The sequence below is a fragment of the Dreissena polymorpha genome, chromosome 14, assembly GCF_020536995.1.
Source record: "Dreissena polymorpha isolate Duluth1 chromosome 14, UMN_Dpol_1.0, whole genome shotgun sequence".
NCBI lineage: Eukaryota > Metazoa > Mollusca > Bivalvia > Myida > Dreissenidae > Dreissena > Dreissena polymorpha.
The window spans coordinates 58,519,856-58,532,601 of record NC_068368.1 but is presented as its reverse complement, the minus strand read 5'-3'; the positions used below and the strand labels follow the sequence as shown (position 1 = coordinate 58,532,601).

Below are 12,746 nucleotides of genomic sequence, written 5' to 3'. Positions count from 1 at the left end.
ATCGATTTAGAAGATGTCGTTTAATGACAAGTGTTGACATTACATACACTTACAAGATGCTTCTAAAAAAAAAGAAGAGACTGTTTATTATCTGCCTCAAGAGATGTTGTGTTCAAATTAAGAGGCCACTATGATCCATAAATCATATCTGCTGTTAACAATCTTTAAGTAATTTTGAAAAAAGCAACAATCACAAGAGGCTGACTAAGTATTTTTATATCATATCGACTTGTTTATTATCAAGAGGCAAACTGAACACAACGCAATATGTGTATAGTATGAAGATATCATGATGCTTTAAAATAAATGGTTCACAACAAGATATATGTGTTATTGTATCAAAAGAAAAAATAGTTTACCAACACAATATTGAGCAGCTTTCAGTGTGGCCTTATTTTTTCTCTTCATTGTCTTATTTTGGGATGACCTTTGAACCGTTAGGTTAAGGTATATTAAATTTGAAACCCTTTTTAGGTAGATGTTTTAAAAAGCTTCTTACATTATTGTGGTAAATAAGAACTAAACACGGAAGAAGTATTGTATTATCCACTTTTTCTACAAAACAAATATATTGACAAATGAGTGACAAGAGCTATAGTTTATTTTATTAACATAAAATTGTATTTCATGTCGTACACAACAATAGATCAAAACCCTTTTTGCCCTCATTATTATAACTGATATTGAAAAGTGAATCATGTGCAAAACGACTATATATCATTCTAAATACAAAAAATGAACAACTATCAGTGAAAGCAAAATGGTGTTTCAAACTCAATACTATAAATCAATAAGAGGAATGGAATGGCATATTTGAACAACCATTTTTAATGACCAATGATGCTAAGATTCAGTGGTTCCAATACATAATAATCCACAGGATTCTCGGAACAAATAGTCTTCTGAATAAATATGAAAATAACTGATGGTACATTATGTTTAAATTGCAAACAAAATGAAGAAACGTAAGAACATTTATTTTGGGAATGTCAAATATCTAAAGCAATTATTGACGGAATGTTATCAGGACAAACTTTTCCGTTCATAAATAAGACAATTTTTCTACTTAGATATTTTACAAAGTCTACTTGAACAATAAATACAGTTTTTTGTATATAAAGCTTTACTTCTACAAGTGTAAAATGAGTTAAAGAATCCCAAGTATAACAGGAATCAATACATACATTAAGCATAATTATATTAACTTAAGAAAAATATCAATAAAAAAACTTAAAATCCTTTGAAGTCGAATGGGAGTTCTTCAGTGCGATTGTCTCGCTACTTTATAATTAAATTTGATGATTATTGTTCTTTTTTTGCAACCTCTTACAAATTATGCCATTGAGTTGTATGTTATGGATAATTTTATATGTGTTACATATGCTTCTCTTTTTCTCAAATTGTTGTAGTCTTTATAACTGGTTACAAATACTACTTATACCGTACCGTTACTTAAAGGAAAATGTCTTGATATATAATTTTTGTATCTGTTCTTAATATATCATTTTTTATTTGTTAGCGCAATTAATACATACTTTCATAATGGAAATGTCATCCATTTTTTTCTTTTGTAATTGTCATAATTTTGTTGTTATAATATATATATATATATATATATATATATATATATATATATAAATCTCATGCAAAGAATACATATACTTTTTATTAGTTATTTACACTTTTTATAACGGTTTTCTCAATTTTGTGGCTCATTTTGTTCTTCACGGCTTATTGGTGAGGTGACGTTCAAGGTCCGACACTGGTGACTCCTGGCTCAATCAAACAACCAAAATATCAAATTGTTCTAGTAATTCCTTAAAAAGGAAATACTTAGAATAAACTACACATTATTTTCGCAACATACATAAATAATACACATTTTCTTGTTCGTTCACTACCTCTGAATGGTCGATAAGTCTTCGATAACTTATTATCACTAGCCAATATTAGTTTTATTTTACAATTCATATTTTATAAATCAAAGTAAAGCAAAATCATTTAATGAATGTTCACCCGCTTCCACTTCTGAGTAGTCAGGGTATGTATCAAAATATTGATCCATAATTTGATATTGCGGTTACTCCTCTTTGTTCCTTTTTTATAATAATGTCGTGAACTTATTAACTAGTAGCGCGCATAATCTTTCATAATAATATATACAACCAATTATTCTATTATTATTATTATGTATTTCTTAATATTATTGTATATTATTATTTGCAGCATTTGGTTTCAGAACAGAAAACCGCGATTTATGTAATTATATTGGTATTCATTGAGTTACGTTTTATAAAAATGACGATGCCATTTTAATAAATACATTATAAAAATCGCAGGTTTAAAATATCCGACTTTGTGCTAGTTCCAAATTGCGAATAAAGGCATTTTGGAAACTTCAGAATATTCCAATGATATTTTACGTACATGGGGAGCTATAGGCGATTTTCTCAAGCAGAAACATCTGTTTTCCTGCATTATGTTTACATTCGTTCAAACAAATCGCAAACATATATCTTTGGTATTATATAATTCTGGCAATTTAATCTGTAATACGCAAGCCATGTGATAATGTATTGGAAGATATCCATGCACAGTTGGTTTACGTTTGTCTATAATCTAATATTTGTGATTAAAGTCAGGAAGCCAACACAGTATTATATAACATGCCACGCTTAAATCTTCATTTGAAACTATATTAAAACTACAAATGACGAAGTCTGCACATGATAACAATATATTATTTTGAAGATTGCTAACCCATTACATGTATAATGACCTACATAAGTATGAGATCGTAATTTTGATTATTTGAATACAAGTTTAATACTACTGTTAACAATTATATTCAAAAACCTGTTCTGAGTATTCTACTCTTTTCAACATAGAATGATTAAAATAATAAAATATTAACATACCTTTCAATATTACAGAGTCGCATACAATGTCTTTATAACAATAATACGCATTCCCAGCTGTGTTTAAATATTGAATATATAAGGTTGATTTGAACAGCAGCACACGAAGTTCCGCTTGATTTATTGTTTGTAAAACTGTAGTGAATTTTACTTCCGCTTCTGGTGTGTTTATATTTAAACCGTTCCGATGAAATAGCACATACAGTTTGTCCCAAAATTTAAACTAGAGATTTCATAAATTTCATTTCATATTTCATGCGGTCTTCTATTATTAAGAGTGTTTGCTAAGTAATGAAACATGTAGTTACTATTCAATGACCATGCGCTCTTCTTGTTTCTCCTCTTTTGTAAAAGCAGCGTTAGATATAGAAAAAAACACACACACACATAAAATGTTTTTTGAGTGAAATTATCGATAGAACAAGGCGAAATTTCAGTTCAGGAAATTAATATAAAATGTACTTAAGTCGAGGTGTATCACATCAAAATATATACTTCAAACAACGATTATATTTAGCTACAATCATACATGGACACATTCTTAGGATTGGACATATGCTAGCCCCACTTAATTCCCAATTTGAATTCGGTGGCTCGCATTTTAAAATCTGACAGGTTTTGTCGCTACTTTTTTAAAAGTGTAAGCCATTTTTTTAAATTGTCACACAACAGGGCAATAACTTTAACAAATAAGGGCGGCGAGGAGGGGACCCTAAAGATGAAGTTTGTTTGATTTTCTAACAAGTATTAAATCGCGTTGTAAACTGTTTGCGGGTTTCTTCGTATGAATACATTAATGTACACATATCACATATCAACATATAAACAATTGCCAAATAAACATACAATACAATTACAGCAGATTATTGATAGCGTAAACAATGAAACTCCAGAAACTATATCATGAGAAAATGTGCTGTTTCTTTTCAACTACATTTATAACAGCACATAAACTATAAACGTACAATTCTTTCAACTGTGATCACCAACTTGAAAAAATCAATTTCTAGCATTTGTGATTCAATTCGGTTTGAGGGCAAGTAGAACCTCACACTTAACCCTGCATTATTGACAAAGCATATTGGCATATAAAACAAGCGTCGTAAGTATCGGAAATCTATATAACAAATATTTATTCAGAAATCGTGAAGAACAACATAGGCCACAAATATGTCTAAACATAATTTGTTTGTAGCAAAAGTTTGAAACAACTTGTATTTTAAATATTCTATAAATATAAACAAACTATTATTTTAATATAAGTTTTTATATTTTTACGTAAGACGTGTTAACCGTAACAACCAAATTATTGGAAGCCAGACGGACCAATAGTCCTACTCATATGCATAGACTGTGTTTGTCTGGTCATACAGAAATGTCAATTGATGCAACTATTTAACATGTCAGATATCCGGACATACTTGAACTGGCCGCCAGGTAACGAAACGAAATATATAAAATACAGGACACAACATGCAACACGTCATTTAACTAAAACAAGTTCTTTCTCAAGACAACATGCCAAACTTTTTCTCCGCTTTGACAGTGGTATTAATATCCTCTTTCTGTCCTTAGTTAAAATGACCACAAATACATATTGGACGTTTACTATCTGTGGTAGAAATATTGAATGCGTAACCTTAAATACTATTTAAATTTCAAATAACAAAAAGAAACGTTACAATTCAAAGAAACTTTTCACCTGTACACAAATTAATTTTGTTTAACTTTATTAACTATGCGAGCAAAGTCTGTATATAACCCTGACGATAGTATTATGCAGACCTCAACGCCTATATCAGGGCAAACAAATGGGTGAGCATATGCGATAGTAGGTCGATAGCATGACAGCACAAGATTATATCAAATGACTCGATTGAAATATCATTTAAAACTCTTTAACAATGATGAAATAATAGACTGCATGCTTATGGACTTTGTTTGAAAAGTGTTGACGACTTAAATGACGCATACTTTCAGAAATTGACCCTTTTTGCTCAAGATTATAAGCATTAAACGAATGATATAAACTCAAATACCTGTGAATACTGAAGCGCAAACGATGCTTTATTAATGGTTATAATACACTCACAGATAAGTTTGAATATTTAAATTACGCATGATGTCATACAAGCAAAAGATGTCGCAATTGTAAAGCAGCAGTCAAATCAACTTCCGCATAATATGGTGTTATCATTTTAAACGCACAGATAAACACACAATTAAGCAAGCATATTTGATTTCGTCTTAAAGCTCGTCCACATTACAAATATGTGTCGTTCTTCAGTAGTGAGTCTAGGAGGGTTTGCTTAATTGTTTAGTTTGTTATACTAGTTGTAATCACGGGCTCGTTTCATTCCATTTCTTTAATGTTAATAACGAGACCACTTCAAATGCAACTCAACTTGAGTGGAAATGATGATAAAGAAAGAGAACATTCAGATAGTATATTGTTAAGAACTTAAAGTCAAATTTTATCAGAACATATCCTATATCGCATACATTTGCATATTTTGAACAAAAAAGAACCACTTGTGAAGATCATCGTCGTTTATTCCCGTTTAAATTTTGAGCCCAAATCATGTTGGTGTTCCGATATGGTAGCCCACGATTAAAATGATTAAGTTTTGTGTGTGAGTTCCAGTACGTGCTTTAAAGCCTGGTAAAATAACCATCAATTAATCCGTTACAATATTGTAAACATAAAGCCAGTATTGAAATGTTGCATACGTTATTCAAGGCCAAACGCTCATCGTCAACATAATGCATACATATTTCTTATACTTGATTTCATTTCATATACCTCATATATCTTCGACTTCCTTAAAGGGATCTTTTCACGCTTTGGTAAATTGACAAAATTGAAAAAAGTTGTTTCAGATTCGCAAATTTTCGTTTTAGTTATGATATTTGTGAGGAAACAGTAATACTGAACATTTACCATGGTCTAATATAGCCATTATATGCATCTTTTGACGATTTTAAAACCTAAAAATTATAAAGCGTTGCAACGCGAAACGATTGAATAATTTGGAGAGTTCTGTTTTTGTCGTTAAATTTTGTGAAACTACGAAGATTGCTTATATAAGGTATTAAATACTTCAAGTATATGTACTCGGCGGAATAGCTCAGTAGGCTAAAGCGTTTTTACTACAGGACTCTGGCAGGACTCCAGGGGTCACTGGTTCGAAACCTGGTCCGGGCAATGTTCTTTTCCTTTTTTAATTTTATTCTTGATTTTTTACTGGAGCTTTTACGATCCAATGTTTACATTTATCGATATAAAGCATTTAATGAATTAGTTAAAAAATGCCAAAATCTGTGAAAAGGCCCCTTTAATGGTACCTTTCAGTTCTCTACATGGTTAACACAATTACTTCCTTCTTTGTTCCTTCTTACTGTAAATTGTGTGGTTTTGTGTTCCAAAAGGTCCTTACCATGTGTTGCAGTATTTTTTATTTTATTAAACACATGTTGCATGATTATTGTTCATTTTGATTATTTTTCGAAACTTTATTCGATTGCATGAACAAAACTGCGTATTAAATAAATGTATACATGTTATATATAAACGATACGTACACACATATATTCATTGTATTATTTGTATTAAGATTTGTCGAAAACAACATGGTTACAGACACACCAGTAAGAGTTATCATATTTATTTTCAGTTTGGAATTCCATAGATAACTTATCTTTCTGTGGTAAGATGATGATGATGATGATAATGGTAACCATAACGATGATGGTAATTATTATCATGGCGGTACTAGTTGTGATAATGATTTCGATGATGAATAACGTAATCATGATGCTCGTGGTTGTGATGAATGTGGTGGAGTTATAAGTAATGACAATGATGACGAGGTTAGTGAATGTGGTTACGATAACAGATGACAAATGTTGATCATGATGATGATGATAATGATGATAAATATTTTTCACAGGTTTTTAAAATTGTTTTTGTGAATATATTATCATAAATTATGTATACTTCTATAAGCGGTATGTCTGCATTGATAAGCACATAAGTTCCAGATTATACGCAAATAAAGATGATCCGAAAGTTATACATACTTGGCAGTTAAGACATTCATGTCTTTATATTTCTACAAATTACACATAGCAATTATGTAAATATCAGACTCGTACATAAACATATGAACTGTTTTCGAAAATGTATTTTAGTTGAGTTGTTTGCGAAGAGTCGTATCAAACAAGATGTACCATGTGTGTGTAATATTTATGTTAAAATTATTTAGTACAAAACTTTGGGCATATTTTTTTTTGAAGCCAAATTAAAAGTTGTTTTATACCCAGTAAAACTGTTTTTGGTTTTACTGAATAACTATAAGTGAAAAAGCTTACCGATTGATAATAATGGCGTGTACACCGTACGTGTTTACATAAAAATATTGTATAGCTACTACGGGAACAGAAATTATTTAATTTACTGTTGAAAATAGTAATTGTTTCAAACTGTTGAATGCAATATGTTATGATGCAGGTTAGTTCTTGCCTATTATTAATTTCATCACTTTGTTCTTTAGGTATGGTATGCACGGTCATAAGATGCTACTTTGACTGAGCGTGTAGCCCATGTCAAATAGCTTAAATTACATAATTATCAATACATGCATTGCAATACATAACAGATTAGAATACTACTTATTATAACGTGACGATAGTTGATGAGCGTAGACGTATCCTTTTCTAATTGATGCGTAATTTCAATAATAATGTATGTCCACTACACAGGTATAATTGAACGACATTGCCTGTGTATTTAAACCACAACACTCTTACTATAAAAACACATTTGTTCGCATGTATCTATAAACCGATCTCATACGCGTGTTCTTCATTTGCAGTCTGTTCTGGCGATTCCGAAAAACGATCGCTCGTGTTCTGGTAGTCAGTATGTGTTCTTACAACAGTTGTAGAGTACTCCTTCGTGCCATCGCTCACTATTACAGATTGTAAGATTCCTTTAATATGAAATTTGGTTGACTGATTGATGAAAAACGATCAATGTACACATTTAAGAAAGCTATAAACTTAATGTTCTTACAATTCATATGTAAGCCGTCATATGTATGTTCAGGGCGATCTTCATGTGTTTCTCTTACGACATTATCGTACAATGGCATTCGATTCCTGAAACATAACCGCCACATAGACCTGTTATTCTAATATCAGTCAAATTATGACTCAGATTTAAAAAGAAATAGAAAATACTCACTTGGTTATACAAATTCAACGTCCTTCAAAAAGCCTGCGTTTGCGAAAGTTGGTTTAAAAGTATGCGTTGACCGGTGTGCGAAATATTTTATGCCTGGAAGGTACATTACCTTTGCCGAACGAATATTCCAACGACCACCATAATAGCAACAACAGCTACAGCTGCAACTCCACCTCCTATTGCGGCTGCTGGTACTGTATCTTTAGTTTTGTCTAACTTGAGAGCTATAAACACAGTAACAGTTCTTGGTACGCTTACCAAATGGGTTTCAAACACAAAATGATGCATACGTTTTCATGTTACAGTTGGAATCATGTTCGTTCTAAATAACGTATTCTATTGTTGTTTTTTTTTGTAAGTTTAAAATAAAACAAAATGTGTTCATTATGAAATATAAATTAATACCATACAATGAATAAAGCATTTTTAATAGAAACTATTCTCACCTTCCACACATCCTTCTCCAACAAAGCCTTCATTACAGCTGTACAGACACAAACCTGTTGCACGTGAACATCGTGTTCCGTTACTTCCATTGGCACAATTGGTAGGGCATGACTGCTCACAGGATGGACCATAGAAATCAGGAATGCACCCGCTTTTGCAAGTTCCATTCATATGACATGATTCATTAAGAAACGTGTTACTACAAGGTACATCGCACTTGGCACCGAAAACACCTGTCGATGAGCAAGTCAAACAATCTCCACTGCCCTGGTTGCATACTGTACAATTTTCACTGCAACTGCGGTCGCATCGTGAATTCCAGTATCCATCTTTGCAACCCTTTTCACAATGTCCGTTATAGCTATTACATTGACCTTCAACACACAAACTTGAACATTTAGCACATGTACGGTTTGTTGAAGGATAATATCCAATATTACAGCTTTTACAAAAAGATGACTGAATATTATTACCACTACACACAGAACAGTTCATGTCGATCTGTGTACATGACGAATCACACTTTGGTCCGAACAAGCCATCTTCACATCCGTATGTACACTGATCAGCTGATGTGCATGCGCCATGTTTACAGTTACTATTGCACGGACAACAAGTAGATCCGTCTAAATAGTAAGTAGAATTCGCACAAGATATGCACTCAGAAGACGCACACTGACTATCTAAACACTGACATTGACTATCTGGCTTCGAAAATACGCCTTTGCAAGATACACATTTGCCAACATTATCACATGCCAAGCAGTTTTCAGAACATTTTATCTGACATGTTGTCCCGAAATATCCGTTCTTGCACTCAGTAAGTTACTCTGCGAGATGCAAGTTTTGCAATTTACAGGGCATGTTTTGTTACATATAGATCCATAAAACTCATCTTTACAAATGTGACATTCGGTCAGGGATGTACATGTATTACAGTGTGTAGGACATTGTTGCTCACACATCCATCCAAATTTGCCTGGTAGGCAGCAATTTTCACCCGAGTATCCTTGTTTACACCCAATTGTACATACGGCATTGATCTGGCGACACAAAATGTAAAGACATCCTTCAGAGCAATTTTGACTGCAGTCTTTGTCACGATACTTATCCATGCACAATGAGCGGCACTCACCGGAATGTTCGTAGCAATATCTATCCACACATCCAACACCACATATTTGGCACGCATTCTCATAAAAAATCCAGATTTACATTCAAAACATGTGTCTAAGTCCGTACATTATTTGCAATTATATCTACATGATAAATCACACCGCCTACCATAATATCCCATTTTACATTCATTGCAATTTGACGAATCTGTGCAGGATATACATCTTTCACTGCATTGATAACAACCCCCAATATATCCGTAATAACCCTTTAGACACGTGTCGCATTTGCTACCAGTATATCCTGGTTTACAAGAATTGCAATCGTCCCAGGTTGTGCATGATATGCAGTTGACCCTGCATTGGGCACAATATTCGTACCACTTCGGTAATTGGCCAAATAAAATCCATCATTGCAATCGGTGCATTGCCCGTTATTACAATACCGACAGTCGGAAATGCAATGTGATGTGCAGAGATCTAAAACATAAATAATATATTCTTAAAAAAATACATCGATTTTCAGATGGGTATACACGCATTAACACATTGGCGTTTATGTATCAACTAAAATGACAATATATTGTACCTACCTTGCATGTAAACTGCTATTACGAAGTTTATTAGATATAAAGTCTTCATACTGTGTCACTAGATGTTTTCTGGAAAGTAAACAATATAAAAACAATTTAGATTTTTATAAGCTGAATTATTAACAATATCAAATAAAAGTCTGAACATTATTTTTATTTTCCACCATTTATCAACATAAACAAGACAATGATACACTATTGTATCGAAAATGTTTCTATTTTGAATTCATATTAAAACACTCACCCCCCCCCCCCCGATAGTGATTTGCTTCATTTCAAAGTTTTGACTCTAAAAGTGTGATATTGTATGACATTTAACAACGTTTCACTTAAGGAGTATTTTATATAAATGATTACAATCTGCTCTGCTATAAGTTTAAATAAACACCATTGTTATACTTTAGCTAAAGCAATATAACCGTCTTTTGGGGGTATCTTAACTTTGAATTACAAAAGTGACGTAGTTAACTTTTCCTTTAACCCAAGGCAGTCTTGGGTGGTGGGTAGGATCTGATAATGCCACAATTGAATGTTTGGTCACCTAAAACGCCTCTGGTGCGTTTTGGATATTACCCGAATCATGTAATAACAAATCAAGTACCACTGAACATTTTTACGATACATGAACGTGTAATTAATATCCGTGGACTTTTATTATTATACAATAAAACGAGAGTAGGCACAAAGAAGTAACGATTGTGAAACGTAAACGATTACAGTGACACATTATCGTGTTTATTTCAAATGCATTCCAGTCGTTACAACGTATGTGTGCTTTAGTTGACAATTCATTAGCAAATACGCTTAACCGAACTGGAATCAATATAACTGTCCTACGATGACTATTTACGCGGATGCATCTCCATATACGCCTCGAGGTCGTGAGAATGTAGTAAGAAATCAAAAGATCACTTAAATTACATCGTATCGCTTACTGACGAGTACTAAGAACGAGTTAAGATCGGGGTGGAGAGGCCCTGCACACTCGCCCAATACAAGCATGACATTTATTTTACTGTAGGCTATAATGTGAATACAAGCTACATCAAACAACTTTTAGGTTTTATCGGCGTTTTCGTTCATCTCTTTGCATTACATTGAACTAAAGCGTCTTGCACATCGAAAAGAACGGATGAACTGAAAACGTGATTAAATTTATGACTGACAAAGTTGAAATGCCATTAATAAGTGCATAATGAACTGACGGTGCCTTAATTTCTTTGATTACTTAGCAGCTGACATTGTTCTGTCTCACGATTTTCTAAGAATTCTATTAATTGTTGTTGTTCCGCAAATTTCAAGCGAATCAGCTGCCTCATCGCGTCTCAGCGTTGCTAAGATTCTGTTTACGAAATAGAATACCTGCACATGTATGAATACTGTCTACTACTCAATGGCAAACATAACATAAAAAGTACATTGCGAACAAAACACATACCTATCGATAATACAGCGCGACATAAGACTTCTTATAAGCAATTACATGTATATGCATTCCGGGTAATATATAAATATTTTGAAAGTGTTTGGGAATATTTCCCACTTGACAATTCACTTTTAAAACAGCAGTGAATTTAATTTCCCCATATGGGTGTGTAAGTATTAATTATCGTGGGTATAACAAATAGCATTTCGAAAGCATATTCGAACTAGTATAATTGCGTTCTCGCAATTCATTCGGTCTTCAATACATGCTCATTTGTTTCTGTTCTGTTAAAATCCCAGCGGACATACTGATAAAAAAAATAAGGAAATTGAATTTTGATGCATTGAGGGGAAATGTTAAAGTGTTGCGCGAAATATCTATTTATCGAGGATATTTTAATCTTAGCTCCATAAAATATGCTATTAGGATATCGTAACTTTTTTCAGGTACACTCTGGAATTGTTAAGTCTATTACGATTGGGTTAAAGGGGATTTATACGAAAATATTATGTTAACGGTTTATAATATCTGTTCTGCTGATATTATGATATGAAAATATAAAACAACAGATACAAAAATTGAATGTCGTACTTGATCGAATTAAGGGCACACTATGTTGTATTTACAAGAACGTCAGATTGTATTTGACGATTTTATTGTTATTTAAATGCTATAATTCCACCAACCAGTCTAGTATTTATTCTGTTTTAATTATTTCCCGAAATGTTGCACTTAGGAACGTTGATGGATTGATTTATTTATTTAAAATTAATTTTGAGTAGTGCTAACTTTTTTGGAATAAAAAAAATATGCATTCACCCAAAGTGTTTTATCCGGTTTCATTAGGAAACACGAAGAGAAAACATTTAAGGACTTGGACACAGTTCAACTATTAAGAACTTTCAAAGTCCCAAATATGTGGTTCAAATGGTATGATTCAGCTTGACAAAAGTAGTCTACAGAAGTGCACTATAATATCGGATGTAATGTGTTGTATGCTTC

The 12,746-nt window shown here is 32.5% G+C and overlaps 2 protein-coding genes across 2 annotated transcripts in view; both read right to left on the bottom strand.

Annotated features, from left to right (window-relative positions):
* The window catches only part of LOC127856828 (receptor-type tyrosine-protein phosphatase kappa-like), an 88,439-nt gene that overhangs the window by 31,289 nt on the left and 44,404 nt on the right, over window positions 1–12,746 (bottom strand). The window lies entirely within an intron of this gene.
* On the bottom strand, window positions 7,326–8,793 carry LOC127856832 (uncharacterized). The gene is made up of 4 exons (XM_052392979.1): window positions 8,610–8,793; window positions 8,273–8,387; window positions 7,993–8,078; window positions 7,326–7,888 (listed from the first exon to the last, which is right to left on the bottom strand). Exons 1-4 carry the CDS (start codon window positions 8,779–8,781, stop codon window positions 7,755–7,757), a joined length of 507 nt encoding a protein of 168 aa, XP_052248939.1. The 5' UTR covers window positions 8,782–8,793; the 3' UTR covers window positions 7,326–7,754.

Bases quoted from the DNA above. Each gene is read 5' to 3' on its own strand.
- LOC127856832 (XM_052392979.1), bottom strand. From the start codon at position 8,781: ATGAATGGAACTTGCAAAAGCGGGTGCATTCCTGATTTCTATGGTCCA. The intron at 8,079-8,272 runs GTAATGTACCTT...GTTATGTTTCAG, and splicing joins GGAATATTCGTTCGGCAAAG to GAATCGAATGCCATTGTACG. The intron at 7,889-7,992 runs GTAAGAACATTA...AATCTGTAATAG, and splicing joins TGACGGCTTACATATGAATT to TGAGCGATGGCACGAAGGAG.